A 19585-nucleotide genomic window follows, 5' to 3' on the forward strand; every position below is an offset into this window, starting at 1 on the left:
CTTTCCATAGGCAGTGCTTGCTGGACATATAAATCCAACAACTCCCTGTAATAATTCCATGCTTTCCCCCAATCATCCCCATTGTTTACTGTTAAGAGCCATGTTGGAACTTTCATTTTTCAGGAAAGGGAAACTGAGGCTCAGGGCCAGGCAGGAACTTTCACAGGATCACCTAAAAAGTTTATGGCACAGGGCCTTCCCTGGTGGCACAGTGGTTAAGAATCTGCCTGCCAACACAGGGGACACGGGTTCGAGCCCTGGTCCGGGAAGATCACGCATGCGGCCGAGCAACTAAGCCCGTGCGCCACAACTACTGAGCCTGCGCTCTAGAGCCCGGGAGCCGCAGCTGCTGAAGCCCGCGCGCCTAGAGCCCGTGCTCAGCCACGGGGGAGAGGCCACCGCCATGAGAAGCCCACGCGCCACAAGGAAGAGTAGCCCCCGCTCGCTGCAACTAGAGAAAAGCCCGCATGCAGCAACGAAGACCCAACGCAGCCCTAAATAAATAAATAAATAAATAAAAGTTTATGGCACAGTCAGGACTGAGACCCAAGGCTTGGGATACCCAGCTCAGGTCACTGTGTAACTCGGGCCAGCCCCCTCACTGCGTGTCCCTTTGTCATCGGGGAGACAACACAAAATGCTGTGGGGGTACAAGAGCAGACCTGCCAGGTTCTCATGGTGCTAGCCTGTAGGGTACCCAAGTGGGTACAGGCCCCTGGTCCTCTGGCCACACTGGCTGCCGGGCATTCCAGGACCCTGGCAACCTGCCAAGAGTGAAAACAGAGCTGCAGGCTCCTGAGCCACATTCGGCCCCCTCCTCTTGGGTCTGCATCTCATTGCTGGGTTTGCAACATGCCTAATCTCTGCGGGTGCAGACTCAGAGGAGCCAGCTGAGAGGGAGCATTGCCAGCAACTTGGAGTCCTCTATGAGGCCTGATGACCGCCCCCCCCACCGACCCCACCCTCCCCTAAGCCCCTCTCTGGGCAAGCAGGGCAGGAGCAGTCTGCAGAAACAGTTACTGGTGCTTCACCTGGCTCGAGCCTTACCGTGCCCACCGAGCTGGACCTAATGAAGGACACAAGCCCGTGTTCTCCCTCTCTTCCCAACTGGAAGTTCATTCGGTCCTGCCACATCCCATCTTCTCCCTCCCTGCCCCCATGGCCTTCATTACAGACACGGAAAGGAGTTGTAATACACACCAGTTATGTAAGTGAGAGTTGATTCTGGTTCTCCAGGCAGCTGGACCCCTCCAAGAATGAAAAGAACTTAATTGTGCAGCCAGTCAATAAATAGGTATCAGATAATGAGTACTTTGTAACCCATCGTGTTTCCCTTTTTGCCTTAGCTGCCAGGAGGCTCAGAACTGAATGGAAAGCTAGATCACTAAACATCTTACCACAGATTCTGAGTATAATTGGCATCACTCCTCTCCATGAGGTCTCTGGTTGTTCAACTGTCCTGCTGAGTATGAGTTTATGTTATAAATCGTCACAATTTTTTTAACGGGATGAAGGTGGGATGTAAATGAAAAATAAGACATGAAAGTTAGTGGCCCACAGACATCTCTACTTTGAGATTCAAATGCATGCTTTTTTTTTTTTTTTAATAAGGGGATGTTTTCCCCAGGACCATTTAAGACTTAGAAAAATGTCTGTGTGCCTTTTCCCTCCGTCTCTCTGAGTCTCCCTCTCCCTTTCCACCTTCGTTTTTCTCCGATTTCCTCTCTTCTCCCTCTTCCCCTCCAGCCTTTATTCTCTTACTATTGCCTATTTCTCCCTACTTTCCTCCCCCCCCAAGTCTCTCTTCCCTCCATTCCCCCTCTCCTTTCTCTTCCTGCTCACCCCCTTGCCTCTGCAGCCAGTTTACTATTAATATCCCTTACAAACCCTTAGCACCTGGCTCTTTCCAAGACCTTGACCCAGCCTTTGCCTCAGTGATTTCTCTGGGGGCAACTTTGATTATTTCCATTTTACCAAGGAAGACACTAAGGCCTAGAGAGTTGAAGTCATATGCCCATAGGTGCACAGCTTATGCTTTACACTTATCATCAAGTTCAGGCTCCAGGCCTCAGGAGTCTAATCCCATCACACTCTCACTGTCCCTCACTGCCTCTCGATGCCAGCCTCCCCCACCTTGCCTGGCAGAGGTCATGAGAAAGTACCCCATGAAGAGGGTTCAAAACAATAACCCACCCACCCTATCTCCCCCTCTGAGGTTTCTTACAGAGTTGAGATACTCAAAGGGGCCAGAGGACATACTGGTGGGAGACAGTGAGTTATGACGGGTCATTTGGTCATGAATTCACTTGGCAAATATTTATGGAGAATATGGTATGTGATAGGCAAGGCTGAGACCCCGGGTAAGGCAAGCAAGGCACCTAGGGGTGCAAAATTGAAGAAGGCACTCAGTCTCAGGTGCCAATCCTGCAAGCGCATGACCCTGAGAATGGGTGCCCCCTTAAAGTTTATGCCCTAGCATATGGCTTGTCTTTCACTTCTGCCCGGACGTCAGGCACTCACTGTTCCAAGTGCTGGCCATTCAGTGGTGAGCAAAAAGGCCTGCCCTCTGCCCTCGGGGAGCTTCTAATCTATTACGGGAAACAGATATTCATCAAATAATCATACTAACAGAAGACTGCTCTAAGAGTGACAAGTGCCATGAGGAAAGGGACATGGTGCTAGAGAGGGTATTATGGGGGGGGGAGCAGTGAGGGCTGAAGAATGGGTAGGAGTTTTCCAGGTGTGTTCCAGGTGGAATACACAGCAAGTTCACAGGCCTCCCTGGGAGGGTGGAGCATGGCATACAGGTGAAGCCTGGGGAGGGCAGAGGGGCTAGAACAGGAGAGCTCAATGCAAAATGGTCCCAAGCGGTCAGTTCCTATTATAATGCCAGAGTCTGCAAATAACTGACTTAAAATAAATCCAATCCAAAGGAGAGAATTCAAAGCCACTCCTTAATGATGTCCCACATACCCATCTTCCTGATGAGCTTTCTTCAGTGGATGTATAGAGAAGGTGCCGAGCTCCCTAGCTCCCTCCAAACACGTCTCTGTCTAATACAGCAACGTCTGTGAGAGAATCTAATACTTGACACATTTTTCCCGATGAAGTAATGGAAGCACAGAGAAGTTAGATAGCCTGCCGCCCAGGTCAGCTCGGGCTGTCATAACAAAATGCCATAAACTGGGTGGCTTACACACCAGACACTTATTTCTCACAGTTCAGGAGGCTGGGAAGTCCAAGATCAAGGTGCTGGCTAATTTGGTTCCTGGTGAAGTCTCTCTTCCTGGCCTGCAGACTGTTGCCTTCCTATTGTCCTCACCTGGTGGAGAGGGAGGGGGCGCTCTGGTGTCTCTTCCCTTTCTTTAAGGGCACCAGCCCTGTTAGATTAGGGCCTCATCCTTATTACCTCATTTAACCTTTATCACCCCTTCACAGGCCCTGTCTCCAAATACAGGCACACTGCGGGTTAGGGCATCCAACATAGGGATTATGGATTTTTTTTTTTTTTTTTTTTTCCTGAGGGGGTACATACAAACATTCAGTCCTTAACACCTGCCCAGGGTCCCATAGCCAATAGCTGGCGTTTGAACACAAGCAGTGAGCTCTGGGAGCCCAGGCTCCTAAACTCTAGACCGGCTGCCTCAGGATGTGTTGCAGGTGCTCAGGGCAGGGGTGTTCAGTGACCGTTTATAAATCCACTGGGTCCTGCCCCCACCTGGCAGCTGCACCTGTGGGCTGAGTCCCGAACCCACCCCAGGGTGATTCGGGTGATCCTTCTAGAAGAAGACTGGGCTGAGGGTGTGGCGTGAAAGTGAACCAGTCCTGAAACAAAACGCTTACATTTCGGGGTCCTGCTGTTTCCCATTTACTCAGAGGAGGCCCTAGGCTCCAGTGTAGACTTGGCCAGGAATGGGCTGCGTGACCTTGGGCGAGTCACTGGACGTCTTCCAGCCCTAGGTTCCTGCCTCGCTGACCCCCAACCCCTGCCCACCTCACGGGTGGCTGGGGGGGGCCATTTCGTGGGCCATGAGGTCAGCCAAGCACCAGCCTTGGGGGCCCTCGCAGACGCCGGTCCCCACCGTAGGCCGCGCAGGTGGGGAAGGGGCCGGCTTGCGGTGCGTGGCCGGCGACTCGGGTGTCGCTGGCGCTCTGGCCGCGCCGCAGGCCGCGCTGCCGCCGTGCCGTGCGCTGCGGCGGCTGGGAGGGCGCGCGGTGGGCCGCGGGGCCCAGCCTCCCCTGCGCTATCATCCTCACCAGACGCCCGCGTGGCGCCCCCCGGCCCGCGTGGGGGCCGAGACCCGCGGGAGGGGCTGGAATTCCTCCCAGGCGGGGCCCCCTCCCGCCGCCCCTCCCGGGCGCCCGCTTCCTCCCGCTCCCCGCGCGCCCCCCTCCCGGCCGCCAGCCAACTGCGTGCCCCCGGGGCCGGCAAGAAGCCACATGCCCCCGCAAGGAATGCCGGGCCTGGCGGGCGGGGGGCGGGCGCTGGGCAGGGCCGGGCTGGGCAGGGAGCGCCCCGCCGGGAAGGTTGGTGAGAGGGAGAGAGCGAGCCCGCGCCCTCCCCGGCCCCCCGCGCCGCCCCTGCTCCCTGCCGGCGCGCCGTGCCGGCCGCATCTCGGGATCTCACACTTTCCCAGCCGGACACGCGGCCGGGATGACCCGCGGGCTTCAGGAGCGGGGGGTTCCCGGGGGGGGGGGCTGGGGGGGCTGGGGCGGGGCTTCTCGGCCCGGCCCGGGCCTCCCCCGCCCCCCTCCGCGCGCCCCCAGTCCCCGCCGGCTCGGAGAAGGGGGCAGGCCGTCACGTTTCCCCACACCCCTCCCCGCTGCCGGCGGCTTTGGGGCCCCGGTGGGGAGCAGGGGGCTGATTAGCCGAGGAGCAGGGGTGTGGCCAGCGGGGCCCCGGGTAGTGAGTCACACACGCTGCTCGCCCAGTCCGGGGGCCGAGCGCGCTCCCAGCCCGAGCTGAGCGCTGTTGTGGCCCGAAGAGTGTCCCCGGGCTTGGCATGAGGACCCTGGGGTGCCAAGGGAGGGGCTGAAGCCCAGCGCGGTGGTGGAGGAGGGCGGTAAGCTGCGGGCTAGGGAGACTCCCCTAGAGAGAGCTGGGTGGGGCTTGGAGTCAGGGCCGGCCCACTCGGGACCCCCCCCCCCCCCCAGGCCCCGCCTGTACCTGCTCTGAGCTGGCAAAGCGAGCCTGGCTGCATTCCCTGGCAGCCCCTGGGTGAGGGGCTGTGCAGCCAGGCGCTCAGGGCCCATTTCATCTGCCTGCCCCCTTTGGCCCCAGCCGGACTTGAGTCGATCCCTCCCCTGCTCCCCACTGCGGAGTTTTGTGCAGAGGTTCCTGTGGGTCCCTCATGCCCTCTGCCCTTTGCTCTTGGGGTCCAGACTGTGCTTCCCAGCCCTGCCTCCTGGCCTGAGCTACTCCCGGCCCCTGACCCCATGGGGCTGGTGGCTCCAGTCGTCCCCAGGACCAGCCTGGGATAGAAATGGCATTTCCTCTTGGCCGGGCTACAGCTGTTTTTGTTGTCTGTTCTCAAGCGCTTCCTCTGGGGATGGCAGGGAGGGTAACCAGACTCCAGGAGACCCCCGCTTGCCCTCTACCACTCACCCCTCTTCCCCTGTCTCTTTGATCCTCTTCCTGTGCCCGTCCCGCCTTCGCGTCCCCAGGACAGAATGACTGAGAACATGAAGGAGTGCTTGGCGCAGACCAAGGCAGCCGTGGGCGAGATGGTGACGGTGGTGAAGACAGAGGTCTGCTCCCCGCTCCGCGACCAGGAGTATGGCCAACCCTGGTGAGGCCCCGATGTGGGGACGGGCGAGGGAGAAGGGGTGGGGCATTGCTGGACTGGGGTGATGGGAGACCCTGGGAAGACATCCCGTGCTTTACCCATCTTCCATACTCCGCTCTGGGCAACACCTGGGACCAGGGGTGAGCACAGGCTCTAGGGAAACCCAAGCAGTGGCCCAAGAAAGCCTGAACCCAGGCCTCAGGACTCCTACCTTTCCGCTACCCACTGCACTGAACAAGCGGGTGGGCTGGGGGTTCCTCCACCTGCCTCACATGCAGCCACGTCCTCGGTTTCCCTGCCCACCAGCCTCTCACTCTGATCGCTTTGTGCTTTCTCTACTGGTCCCTGTCCTGGCCAGCTCTAGGAGACCAGACCCCTCCGCCATGGAAGTGGAGCCCAGGAAACTGAAGGGGAAGCGTGACCTCATCATGCCCAAAAGCTTCCAGCAAGTGGACTTCTGGTGTAAGTGGAGCTTGGGGGCTACTCCTGGCCACTCCGCGTGCCCTTCACCCCCACCCCCACCCCCCATCCCACCTCTGCTTAGGGAATTGGCAGTGAGAATACTGAAGATAGACACTCACCTATTATGGACCAGACACAGGTCCAGGCCTCAGTTAATCCTCGCCATCAGCCACTGAGGGGGCCATCATTGGGTCCCATTTTCCAGGGGAGGACGCTGAGACTTGGTGAGGGTTAAGTGCCACCTGTGTCAGGTCCCACAGCTCACAGATGCACAGCTGCAATTCAAACCCAGACCTGTTTGACTCCGGTCATGATCTTTCTTCTATTTTTTCACACTGGCTTCCTTGGTGTTGGTGGGTGTGTCCTTTGAGTCCCCCGGGAAGGGAGTGAGTTATGACGACTGAAGACTCCGGGGCCTGTGACTGGCTGGGGTGGAGCCGGGGCTGGGACTCCCGAGTCCCATGCTGTGTACTTTCCACCGGCTTACGCTCTCCTCAGGGTGGGCCTCCCATCAGCCCCTCAGCCACCTCCGTGGGGGTCCTACCTCCCAACTGAGGCTCTCTTTCCTCTTTCCATCCCTCCAGTCTGCGAGTCCTGCCAGGAGTACTTTGTGGATGAGTGCCCGAACCACGGCCCCCCGGTGTTCGTGCCCGACACGCCGGTGCCCGTGGGCATCCCAGACCGGGCGGCCCTCACCATCCCCCAGGGCATGGAGGTGGTCAAGGAAGCCAGTGGGGAGAATGACGTGCGTTGCATAAATGAGGTCATCCCCAAGGGCCACATCTTCGGCCCCTATGAGGGGCAGATCTCCACCCAGGACAAATCAGCTGGCTTCTTCTCGTGGCTGGTGAGTGTCTCCCGGGCTGTGCCTCGGAAAAGGGTGCCACGAACATGGAAAGAAACCAGCAGGGGGAGCCATACGCTGGCCCAGCCTGGCCCAGAGCTTTTCTGCCATCACTCCTGGACGTGTGGATGATGGATCTTGCCCTCCCCTTGCCGTCCCCTTGCCCCTGTGACCCTTGGTGGCCGAGGGCCATGCGAAGGAGCCCCGTCTGGCGGTAGCCAACAGAATCAGTGGTGGGGCAATTTCTCCATGAATCCTCACGCGCGTGTCTGGCGGGCCGTTCCGTGACATTTATGAAGGGTTTACCCAAGCCCTCGTCTGGAGTGGGGGACCCGGAGCTGGGGACTGTGGAGTTACGTAGCATGACGTTCAGCTAAGAAAGCAGTAACGTCCAACGCTAGAGGTAAAGCTTCCAACGAGACAGGCGTGGTCCCTGCCCTCTGGGAGTGGACAGCCTGGTGGGGAGCACAGGCAGTGAACAAATACACGCCCATGCGACAGTTGCTACGGAAGGGGGAGTCCAGGACGCTCTGGGTACACAGGGGGATGGCAGCGTTCACAGAGCTCTGGGCTTTGGGGCCTGGAGCCTTGAGTTCATCATGTCAGCCAGGTTTGCTACTTACTATCTAATGCGACCTTGGATGAGTCATTGAACCTCTCTGTGCCAGGATAATCCCAGCTGATGGTGAAGATGAAATGAGTTAATGCCGCACAGTTCTCAGAATCGTGCCTGCCTTTCGTAAGCGCGCAGTGACTGTCAGCTATTATTGTTGTTCTTGGCCTACCTGAGGGGTTTGGGCAAGATTTCCTCTGGTCTGAGACTTGAAGAATAAGTAGCAGTTAGTAGAAGGGGGATGGACAAATGCTCCATGTCGGCAGGACAGCTGAGAGAGGGGAACCTAAGCAGTCCGGTGGGGCAGCAGCGGTGAGCTGGAGAGGCAGAGCGGCGAGAATTGACAGGAGAGGGAGGCGGAGCCAGGTCCTGCCGTGCTTCCTCGGCCGTGACAAGTGCGTCCTTTCTCCCGTGGGGCAGGGGACGGCATCGGGACGTTTCAAGCAGAGGTGTGACATGGTAGGTTGCAGAACGGAGAGTTGGGATTCTAGGTAAAAGGCTGGAGTGGGAGTTCACATCTGGAAGGATGGTGGCTTAAAGTCAAGTGCTAGAGGTGGGCACGTTTGAGAGAGATTTAGGAGGGAGATCCCTGAGATTCGTTGATGGACAGGATGTGAAGGTGAGGAAAAGGGATTTTCAGATTCGAAAAGGAAGGATTATCAGTGATGACTTCAAGGCATGAAAGCTGAACACAGATAGGGGGACATGGGACAGTAGAGAGAGGCAGGCTGGGGGTAGGAAGGTGATTCATTTATCATTAAATAAACACCTCGTGAAGGTCTGCTTTGTCCCAAAGCACTGGGCTGGCTCTGGGGACGCCATGGTGGACCAGATCAGACATCGGTCCTGCCCTCATAGAATTTACTGTGGGGAAGTTGGGAGAAATTAAAGCATAAGATAAGCATCAATAAACGTAACATTATGGCTCTGAAAGGTCATGGAGAGACGGTGGGGCTGGGAGAAAAGCGATCAGCCAAGGGATCTGATGGGGCCCGAAGTCGGGGAAGGCTTCCTAATAGTTGAGCTGTGATTGAGGGAAGAGAATTCCCACCAGGTGACGATTGGGGAGGGGCATCGAGATGGATGCAACGTCATGAGCAAAGGTCCTGTGGCAGAAGAGAGCACGGCACGTTTGAGCAACTGGGAGGTCACTGTGCCTGCAGTGCGGCAAACGTGGGCCCGGAAGAGACGGCGGCTCGGTCACGTGGGGCCCAGTGGGCCAAACTGGGGCTTCCGTTCTCCATTTTAAGAACAGCAAAAAGCTTTCATTTATGTTTTGAAAGGGTGAGTTGGGCTGCAGGCTGCAGAACTGATGGGGTAGAGGCATTGGCCAAGAAGGGACGAGTGCACCCCAGTCAGAGGACTGTGTTCGTTCTTGAAGTCAGTGACGGCGGAGGGTTGAGCTAGGGTGGGGCAGAGACATGGAGACAAGTGAACTGGTTTGTGAACTCTTTCCGAGACGAAAGAGATTTGACTTGGGAAGAGACCTATCGGCCCAAGTAAGGGAGAGGGAAGTGTCATGAACAACTCCTGCAGCGTTCCTCTCCCTACAGGTCAGGAATGGTGAATTTCTGTGAGACATGGGCAGCGCCAGAAGGCACTGGGTTGAGGGGAAGATGCTGATTTTGGTCTGGGGCTTGTTGACTTTGGAGTGATGCCTTGGATATCTTGTTGAGTGATGCCAAGATATCCAAGTAGTGATATCAACTAGGCAGCTTTATACATATATGGGTTCCGAGCTTGGAAAGGACGTCTGGAGACGTTACTTCATGAGTCACCTGTGCGTAGGTGCTCAGCGGGCCCAGAGGGCTGGAGGGCAGCCCCCAGGGAGAACGGGCTGAGCGAGAGGTAGAGCAGCCTAAGGACGAAGCTTTGAGGAGCTTCAACGGTGAGCCGTCCAGAGGGGGAGCTCGACCCTGCAGAGGACACAGAGCAAGCGTGGCCCGAAGCGGGAAGGCCAGGATGTCCAACAATGCCCAGCGCTGCCGAGAAGCCAAGCAAGAGAGGGGCTCGAAAGCATGTACTGGATTTAGTGCCAGGGAAGTCACTGGTGACTTTAGCAAGAGCTGTTACTATGAGTAAGCCAGTGGTTGTCAACCTGGGGCAGTTTATACCCGCCCCCCCGCCCCCTTTCTGGGTACTTGGACACGTCTGGATTTTTTAAATCTTTTTGCCACCGCAACTTAAGATGGAGATATGCTACTCCATCTAGAAGTAAGAGGCCAGGGACGCTGCTAAACCTTTTATAGTACACAGGACAGCCTCCTACAACAAAGAATGATCTGGCCTCCGTTGTCAACAGTACCAGGGCTGAGAAATCCTGCAGAAGGGTCGTGAGATGGGAACCTCGTTAGAATGGAGGTGACTGGTATAGTCACTTCTCAGAAGTTTGATTAGAAATAAGTGGAGGAGAGAGACAGGAAGGGTGACGGCTGGGGGAAGACTGGGGTCAAGGGAGTTTGTTAATGAAACATTAACTTCCTTAAAAAACCCAATGGAGGGAGTCCTGCTGAAGAAATGATTGAATGTACAGTAGAGGTAAGGCGTGGTGGTAAGCTTTTATGTTACCTAAGAAGGTCCACATGGAGACACTGGCTGTTGAAAGGAGGTGGGCCAACATTTTTTTCTGTCCCTGGAGGGATATCCTAGAGATTTGGAGCAGGTGAAGGGAGGTAACTATAGTAGGCCAAACAGTGGCTCTCCAAAGATGGCCGTGTCCAGATCCCTGGAACTTGTGACTGCGTTATCTTATATGGTAAAAGGAACTTTGCACATGTGATCAAGTTAAGGATCTTGAGATGGAGAAATTATCGTGGCATATCGGGGTGGGCCCAATGCAGTTACAAGCATCTTTCTAAGAGGGAGGCAGGAGAGTTAGAGTTAGAAAGAAAAGATTGGAAGACCCTATGCTGCTGGCCTTGAAGATGGAGAAGGAGCCAGGAGCCAAGGCATGCAGAATCTACAAAAGGCCAGGAAACAGATTCTTCCCTCAAGCCACCTGACAAAAAACTCAGCCCTGCCAACACCTTGATTTTAGGATTCCTTACTTCCAGAAAAGGAAGACAATAAATCTGTGTTGTTTTAAGCCACCGTGTTTGTGGCCGTTTGTTATAGCAGTAGTAGGACACTAATCCAGTGGGCTTATGTGTTTGGGGGGACATCTGCTAAAATGTGCAGAGAGGTGGAGAGAGGTAGCCTGAGACCGAGGAGGAGGCGAGCCCAGGTTGGGATGGGTAGAGATGGAGGTGCCCTCGAGGTGCCCAGGTGGCGCTGTCCCGAGGCACGTCGGTGTGTGTGGGTCTGCAGCCAAGGGCAGATGCCTGAGTATGGAGGGAAAACCCAGCATATACATACATGCAGCTGAAGCCCTGGGAACGGTGGAGCAGTGGGGTCAGTGCTGCAGAGGGCGAGAAGCTTGAGGATCGAGAGCCCATTGGCACACAGATCTTGGTGTCCTCGGCAGGGGCCGTTTCATGAGTGGAAGCCACACTGCTGTGGGTTGAGAAGTGAGTGGGAGGTGAGGAGGGGGAGCCAGCAGGGGTGCCTGGCTTGTTTTCAAAGTCTGGCTGCTCATTGAGCAATTATTATATGCCAGGTGTATACCACGTTCTCCCTCAGAACAGTCCCACAGGTGGAGGTGGCTGTCCTTCTCGTTCAGATAAGGGAACCCGGGACTGAAGAGGTCAAGCAAGCAGCCCCAACTCCCGTAGCTAGTACCTGGCAGATCTTGGGTTCCTTCAAAGACAGCATCCCTCCATGATGCCTGGGGCTTTAAGGAGTTCCATCGTGGGGAGACATGCCTAAGGAGGGGGAGCAGGGAATGTGGTTATGTGTCCAAATTCAATCCTCACAGACACAGAGCAGCTCCCATGCACTGGGAACTGAGCAGGGAGTTCTGGAGGTAACACAAATACATGAGGTTTTCTCTCTGTTTTTGTAGAGCCTTGGTTCTATGACCAAGCCACAGGGAGCGGGGACCAAGGTAGATGGGAAGGGAGGAGGCCTATTCCCAAGCCAGAGTGTTGCTGGTGATGGTGGTGCTGCAGCAGGCTGTAGGGGTAGGCAGAAGGGGAGTTGGTTTTGGCTGGGCAAATTAGGGATGGGTTTTGAAGGATGGGTAGGAGTTCAGCAGAGGAGGCTGATGCCTTCTCAGCCTGCGGGAAAATCTCAGGGGAGAAAATCTAGTGTCATGCCCAGGGAAGGGCTAGTAGGGTCCCCTTCTTTCCCACCAGAGTCTACCCTTCGGGACAGCCCAGCCGGGAAAGCTTGGAGTCTCTAAAGCAGATAGCTTCCCCAGGTTCGCGGCCTGGCATGGGTCCGGGGCCAGAGAAAAGGGATAATAGGAAGCACTGGAGTTTGCAGCGTGGTCATGGACCAGCTCCATCTGGTCGTGGCCTGTCGTTCAGGGGCAGGGCCAGAGGCAGCAATGTTGCTTCCTTGGAGGTTCCTTCCACGGGGCTCTGAGCTGCGGCATGGGTGCAGGGACAGTATGGCTGGAGGTCGCAGGACCACGTGGAGGCTTTGACCTTTGTGACGCAGAGAAGTGAGAGGCGTTGAAGCCTGTGCGTGTGTGTGTCTGTCCTCAGTTGGGGCCTCAGCTGGGGCAAAGCAGGAATGAGGAACAGCTCTGCCTCCTCAGACGATGGGTTGGCTGAACGGTGCGAGAGGGGGAAAGGTGAGCTGAACCACGGCCCTGACTTTGGACCAGGATCTGGAAACTCTACATCCTAAATAAACTGCATTCATCTGTCAAATCCTGTCCCAAAGCTATACTTGTCTGTTGTTGACCTTCTGCCTGCCTTCCAAAGCTCTGGCCTCCGTCCAACACAACACATTTCCTTCCATAACTCAGTATGTAGAGTCTCCTCCAGCAGAAACGATGGTGGTGCTGTAAGGATAAGCACAGCCATTAATGCTTATTGAGTGCCTACTACGTGTCTGGGGCCGTACTCAGCACTTCACAGGATGATCTCATTTGATCCTAGCGATGCCCCTGTGAAGCAGGTATATTGTTCTATCCATTGCACAGCCGAGGAAACCGAGGCCCGGAGAGGATGAGTCATTTTGCACAAAGCTAAACGGCTAGTGAGTAGCTGAGCTGGGGTTCAAACCTGGGCAGTCTGCCTCCAGAACCCACCTTCTCATTCGGCCTCCTGGTCCTCTCCAGCTCCCTTACTTGTCGGGCCTATGCCTACCTCCTGGCCTTGGTTGACTCTGTTACACTCACCCTTCCTGCCCAGTACAAGGTCCCTCTCCATCTCCCCTCAACCTGGAGGAAAGCTGGTCCCACTGCATACAGTGTGCTGCATATGCAGGCACAGGGCCTTGGCTTTAGATGAACCAGATGGCCATTTCCACTTTGCATCTCTCCTTCATGGCCTGGCCTCCTCGGAAGGAGTTTTGCTCTCACTTCGGACTGTTTAGAAAAGAAATTCCCCTTCCTCTGCTTACTCATCTCCCTGGAAGTCGTAGACTCCATAAGTCATTGCCAAGGTTGCCAGGCTGCCCTCAGGCACTGCAGGCCAGAGACAATGCTGCAGGCATGAGATGCTTGGGAAGCGCCAGGCAGCCATATGGTTTGGTAAAGAGGCAGAGAAAGAGGAGGCCAGCACAGGGTTTCTGTTTCAGTTTTTCACTGAGACCCAGTCTGGTTCCAGAAGGGATTTAGGGCAGCCTAGCAGCATATATCAAATATAACATGATAGCATATTAAAACTGAGAGAGAGAGAAGAAAGAAAAACAAGGGTGGAGACCCTAAATGGAGCCAGGAATGAGACTAAAAATGCATACCATGATGACCTGTGTGTGCACTTTTAGCTACAGAAGGTCCAAATCCGGCAGCCGCTGGGGAAAGGCAAGCCTGCTTAGCTACCGGTGCTTTCTGGCCATAACTTGAGAAGTCCCAGGTAGCTCCCAAGGAGGTCTCCTTTTCTGGGTAGAGACTGGGTGGGAGATGTCCCAGGCCTCCTTGTAAAGAGGACACTGTGGTGGGATTGCTTCCCTGCAGTCAGCCAGCCTCTCTGCCTTCCAGACTCCTACTGTTCTGGGGAGAAGCAGACGTGAAATGGGGTTTCAGTGTTTTCCATTTCAGCTTCCATCGTAAAAATGGAGATTTATTTTAAAACTTGTAATTGCATGTGCAAAAGCTCAAGACGCCCTCCAGAACAGAGTCTGAGAAATCCCGAGTAGCTGGGATAGATGAAGTGTGAGCAGACAGTTGCAATAGCGCAAGATGTCAGCGGGAGCAGGGGATGGGGTGGGGCTCAGAGAAGGGAAGAACAACGAGCTGGTCCAGGAAGGAAAGAAGGCCCGTTTGAAACAGGCTGGGCTTCTGGGTGTGTGTGAGAGTCTGAGCAAGTGCGTTTCGTGCCTATTTGTTAATTTCTATGAACTCTTTCTTCTGAAAATGTCAAACTCTACGAAAGTATAAGAATAGTAGGATCAACAGCCACACATCCTGCATCTAGATTCGCCTGCTGCTAATATTTTATAACAATTGCTTCAGTCTCTCTCTCTCTACCTACCTACAGGCACGTGCACGCACACACACGCGCACACACATTCTTTCTCGTTTGGTTTTTCTGAACTGTTTGAGACGTAGTTCCAGACATCAGGCGTGAAGTGTCTGTCACCGCTACCCAGCTCTGCCTTTGTACCATGAAAGCAGCCGTAGACAGCACATGAATGAATGAGCGTGGCTGGGTTCCAATAAAACTTTATTTGTAAGCACTGACATGTGCATTTCATATAAGTTCTAATGAAATTTGAGTTTCACAAGTTTTAAAAATCAAACAAATGAAATTATAATACGAAAAAATTTTTTTCAGTTATTAAAAACACAACAAGCAAAACCACACTTAGCTCACAGGCTGTATAAAAATAGATGAGGAGCTGGATTTGACCTGCCGGCAGTAGTTTGCTGACCCCTGTCCTATATAATCACAGTATAATTATTATATTCGGGAAATTTAACCATGGATACGGTACTGTCTCAACTACAATCCATAGTCAGATTTTCCCAATCGCCTTGCGTAACGGCCTTGGTAGTTTCCCCTCCATTCAGGACCCACTCAAGCATCACACATTGCATTTACTTGTCATGTCTCATTAGTCTCCTTTATTCTAGAACAGTTTCCCTGCATTGTGTTTTCTCTTTCACGATATCGCTGCTTTGGAAGAGTTCAGGACAGTTGTTTGCAGAACGTTCCACAGTTTCGATTTGTCTGATTGTTTCCTCATGATAGATTCAGATTATAGATTTTTTGGCACAGAGGATGTTTTGTCTTTCGCACTGCAGATAGCAGGAACACGTGATGTCCATTCGTCTTCTCTTTAACCCAGTGCTTTTAGCAACTATTGATGATTCTTGCCTGTAGCGATTATTTTTCACGGTTCAAAATGATTTTTAACCATTCCTTCTACACTTACGACTTGACCTTCTTCTGTTAGAAAAGAGAGTGCTCAACTTGCTTCCCCACCCCATTCCTCAAAGTTATTTTCAGTAGCAGTGTGGACTCAAGGATTCTTTTTTTTCTTCAGTGTGTTCTAGTCCATTCCTGTCGTTATTCATTTTGAGCTTTAAATTGCCCTAGATTTGGCCAACAGGAGCCCGTTCTTTTTTTTTTTTTTTTTTTTTTGCCATGCCACGCGGCATATGCAGGATCTTTAGTTCCCTGACCAGAGATCGAACACGTGCCCCCTGCAGTGGAAGCTCAGAGTCTTAACCACTGGACCGGCAGGGAAGTCCCAAAGAAGATGTTCTAGCCATCTCTCTTAGGAGCTCTAATTTGTTTTCGTGAGAAATGGTATTTAGAATTCAAATCCCTGGACACTAGGTGTGTGCATTGCTCCTGGGGTGTCCTTGCTTCTAAGCCTGGACTAGGTTTTGAGGGATGTGTTGGAGGGAGTAGCCAACAGAGTCAGGAAATGAGGGAACACGGAATCACAAGCAGTGGGCATAGCATGTACAGAGGCCCAGGGACACGTGTAAGTTGAGGTGCGGAATGGTAATGGGGTATAGCAGAGGTACAGGGTGTGCTTAGAAGGAAAAGTGGAAGATGATGCTAGAAAAAAGTTGCTTTTCTCATGTTCTAAGACGTTATGGATCTTAAAACACTGTTGATTCAATATCAGCTTTAACAGGAATAAAAATACGTACCTCAACCCTAAGATTCCTCTTAATATCAGAAGCATTAAATGGCTTGGCTTGTATAACCTTTATAAATGCTGGTAGTTTGGTTACTGAATCATGAACCAAACCAAAGATATCCACCCCAACCCCAAATATAATATGCTAGCGAACTAGTTTTGGCTGGAACTGAGTCTGTGATTCTCAAACTCTATTATATGGAACAAAAATAAAGCATGAAAAACTATTCTGAACTCTTCTGAATTTTCACTATAAGCCAGCTTCTAACATCACCTTCAACATTCCTTGTCTCCTCAGCACTTCCACTGCAGTTGTGTTTCTCACTTTTGTTATATTGAGGCCACTTTTAAAAATGTATGTATATATTTTACTACAGTTACCGTGCTGTACATTACATACCCAGGACTAATTTATTTTGACCCTCTTCCTGCATTTTGACAACACCCCACCTCCCGCCTCTGGCAATCATCCATTTTCTGTACCTGTGAGTTCAGGGTTTGTTTGTTTGTTCGTTGTTTTAGATTCCACATGTAAGTGCGGTAATATGGCATTTGTCTTGATCTCACTTCTTTGTCTTAGCACAGTGCCTTCAAGGCCCATCCACGCCATTGCACATGGCAGGATTTCCTTCCTTTTGATGGCTGAAAAATATTCCCTTGTATATCTATCCACATCTTCTTGATCCATTCAGCCGTTGATGGGCACTTAGGTTGTTTCCATTTCTTGGCTGTTATAAATAATGCTGCAGTGAACACGGGGGTGCAGATATCTTTTTGTGTTAAGTTTCCACCAGTTAAATACCCGGAAGTGGAATTAGTGTATCATGTGGCAGTTCTATTTTTAATTTTTTAAGGAGTCTCCATACTGGTTTCCATAGTGGCTGCACCAATTTACATTCCCAAAACGGTGGTCCACATCCTCATCAACACTTGTTATTTCTTGTCTTTTTGGTGAAAGCCATTCTGACAGGTGTGAAGTGATATCTCATTGTGGTTTTAATTTGCATTTCCCTGATGACTGGTGATGTCGAACGGCTTTTCATGTACACTTTGGTCAGGTGTCTGACTTTTATTGTTTATGGGGTCCCAGTGTTACATTAATTTTATTCTAAAGTTACTTTAAAAGGTTTAAACATAAAAAACGAGATAAACACATTTCTTATAGCTTTTAAACAACTATAAAACCGAGACAGGCTTAAAAACATAAAATGAACAGAACTAGAGAAACCAACAGAATTCAAATGAACAAAATCAATGTCCTGTTTTGGATAATGTTTTACTGAAACTAAGGTGCTGTTTATAGGGTGAATACTCCTTAGACACAGCTTCTTCCGCGTTTGGCATGCCTGTGCTTTTGTGTGCCATGTGACACTTTTCTTCGTTTGTTTCTATTGAAAACATTGGAAATCTTTCATTAATGCAACTGCTGCCATGTTTCTTAGTCTTTGCCAGAATGCATCATTTACATATTAAACTTTGTATCTGTTCTTTTTTCGTGGGCTCCTGGCAAGTAGTAATAATTGGTGTTGTACAGTCAGCTGTTACCCTGTAACAAGCAGTGGAATAGAATGGAGCTCTGTAAACTTTTTGCGTTAAGGGGCCAGATAGTAAGTATTGTAGGCTTTGTGGCCCATACAGTGTCTGTCGCACTACTCAATCCTGCCATTGCAGCGTGAGAGCAGCCGGAGGCGTGGATGTTCTAGTAAGACTTTGTTTACGGAGGCTGAAATTTGAATTCCGTGTAATTTTCACGTGATGAAATGGTCTTGATTTATTTTCAACCATTTAGAAATGTACAGACCATTCTCAGCTGGTGGGCTGTACAGAACAATGGCGGGGGGGGGGGTGCTGGATTAAGCCTGCAGGCCCTGGTTTGCTGACCCCCGGGCGTACAGAACAACAATCGTTTAGCCTTGCTTGGGTATCTGCTGGTTGATCGCAGATCCTCATTGATTCTGGTGTGTCCACTGGTTGCCTGCGGTTGGGCTGATTTAGTTGGGCTTTTTGGCTGGGCTGCTCAGCCTCCCGCCGCTGGGTGAGTTTGGCTGCTCACCGAGGGCCGAGTCTGCTCCAAGTGTGTCTGTTCGGGGCCCGGACTGAAGAGGCAGAGGCTTCTCATCCCAAGGCAAGCCCACACTCAAGCACGTTTCAAGCCCGTGTCTGCGTCATGCGTGCTAACACCCCATTGGCCAAAGAAGTCACGTGGCCGAACCCAAGGTCGAGGAGTGAAGGAAGTATGGGCCACCTGTAAGACAGGGTCTAGGGCGGAGCCACACGGCCAGGGTGATAGGGAGGGGCGAGAGCTGGGCCAAGAGTTCAGTCTACCATGGGTGCCAACTCAGTCACAAGCCCAATACTCTTTTTTAATTTTTTTTTTTTTTTTTGGCTGCGCTATAGGGCTTGCGGGATCTTCGTTCCCAGATCAGGGATCTAACCCAGGCCCCCTGCAGTGGAAGCGTGGAGTTTTAACCACTGGACCGCCAGGGAGTTTCCACAAGCACAATACTCTTGTGGGGCAGAAATCTCATGGGAATTCCCATGTATTGATTTTTTTTTTTTTTTTAATGAAACATTCTCAGAGAACTTTTGGATCTTGAGAACATATCCAAAGACCCGACTTGGAGAAACACTAATCTCTAGTGAACTTTCTGGCTTTAATAATAGGGGTTTGGGGGTTTCCTGGTGTTTGAAAATTCCTCCAGGAGAAGTCTTGTCTGATTTATACCCCCAGAGCCAAATTCAGCACCACTTAAACCCCAGTGGGTCCTCAGCAAATGCTAGTTAGGGTCGGTGGGCAGGCTTCATAATACTAGCCACAGCAATTGCTGTTGTTTGTTGGGCACTAGAGGATCTGTGTGTCTTGATTCTTGTATCCTCACAACCGTTCTGTGGGGTAGGTATTATTAGCCCCCTTTTACAGATTGGGAAACTGGGGCTTAAAGGGCCAGGTTACTTGTCCGAGGCCATGCAGTGTGGAGCCAGGTCTTCGAACCACACCTTGAGCTCCTGATCTCCAACCCCGAATGTGACTGTCTAGATGCTCACGTGACATCTGTTGGTCTTCCTGCTGCCACCGACACACCCTTTTCTCTGGGGAAGGCGTTTCAAGCCAGTGACATAAGGTTGTTTCCTTTTCCTTGTCTGATTGCTGCTGATAAAGATTTGGCAGATATTTTTAACTGCTTTATTGAGATGGAAGTCATGTACCATGCAATTCACCCATTTAAAGTGTGTAATTCAGTGGTCTTTAGTGGATTCCCAGATATGTGCAGCCACCACCACAGTCAGTTTCAGTACATTTTCATCACCTCAAGAAGTAACTCCATCCTTTAGCTGTGACCCGCCTCTTCCCTTCTTCTTTCCCTTCCAGCCCTAGGCATCCACTACTCTACTCTTTGTCTCTATTGATTTCCCTATTCTGGACTTTTCATGTGAACAAAACCAATCACACACTGTGTGGTCTTCTGTGAGCAGCTTCTTTCACGTGGCTTAACGTTTTCAAGGTGCATCTGCGTTGTGAAGGTATCATTCCTTTTTATGGCCGAATAATATTCTACTGTGTGGATATACCACATTTTGTTTACCTGTGCATTCTTGCGTGGACAGTTAGGTTGTTTCCACCTTTTGGCTATTATGAATAATGCTACTGTAAACACTTGGGTGCAAGTTTCTGTGTAGACATATGTTTTCCCATCTCTTGTGTCTGTGCTTCAGAATGGAACTGTTGGGTCA

The 19585-nt window shown here is 52.1% G+C and overlaps 1 protein-coding gene across 7 annotated transcripts in view; it reads left to right on the plus strand.

Moving 5' to 3' along the window:
* The window catches only part of PRDM11 (PR/SET domain 11), an 82646-nt gene that overhangs the window by 29064 nt on the left and 33997 nt on the right, over window positions 1–19585 (plus strand). For 3 of the 7 annotated variants that reach the window (XM_059069453.2, XM_067037067.1, XM_059069454.2), the window contains exons 2-4: window positions 5665–5789; window positions 6145–6248; window positions 6833–7095. In XM_059069453.2, coding sequence (XP_058925436.1) covers window positions 5671–5789; window positions 6145–6248; window positions 6833–7095 — 486 coding nt within the window. In that variant the 5' untranslated portion in view covers window positions 5665–5670. Of the gene's footprint in view, window positions 1–4503; window positions 4528–4930; window positions 5064–5664; window positions 5790–6144; window positions 6249–6832; window positions 7096–19585 lie in introns of those variants that run through there. The other 4 variants (XM_067037065.1, XM_067037068.1, XM_067037063.1 and 1 more) reach the window with 3 other exon arrangements.

This window comes from Kogia breviceps, chromosome 7 (assembly GCF_026419965.1).
Source record: "Kogia breviceps isolate mKogBre1 chromosome 7, mKogBre1 haplotype 1, whole genome shotgun sequence".
NCBI lineage: Eukaryota > Metazoa > Chordata > Mammalia > Artiodactyla > Physeteridae > Kogia > Kogia breviceps.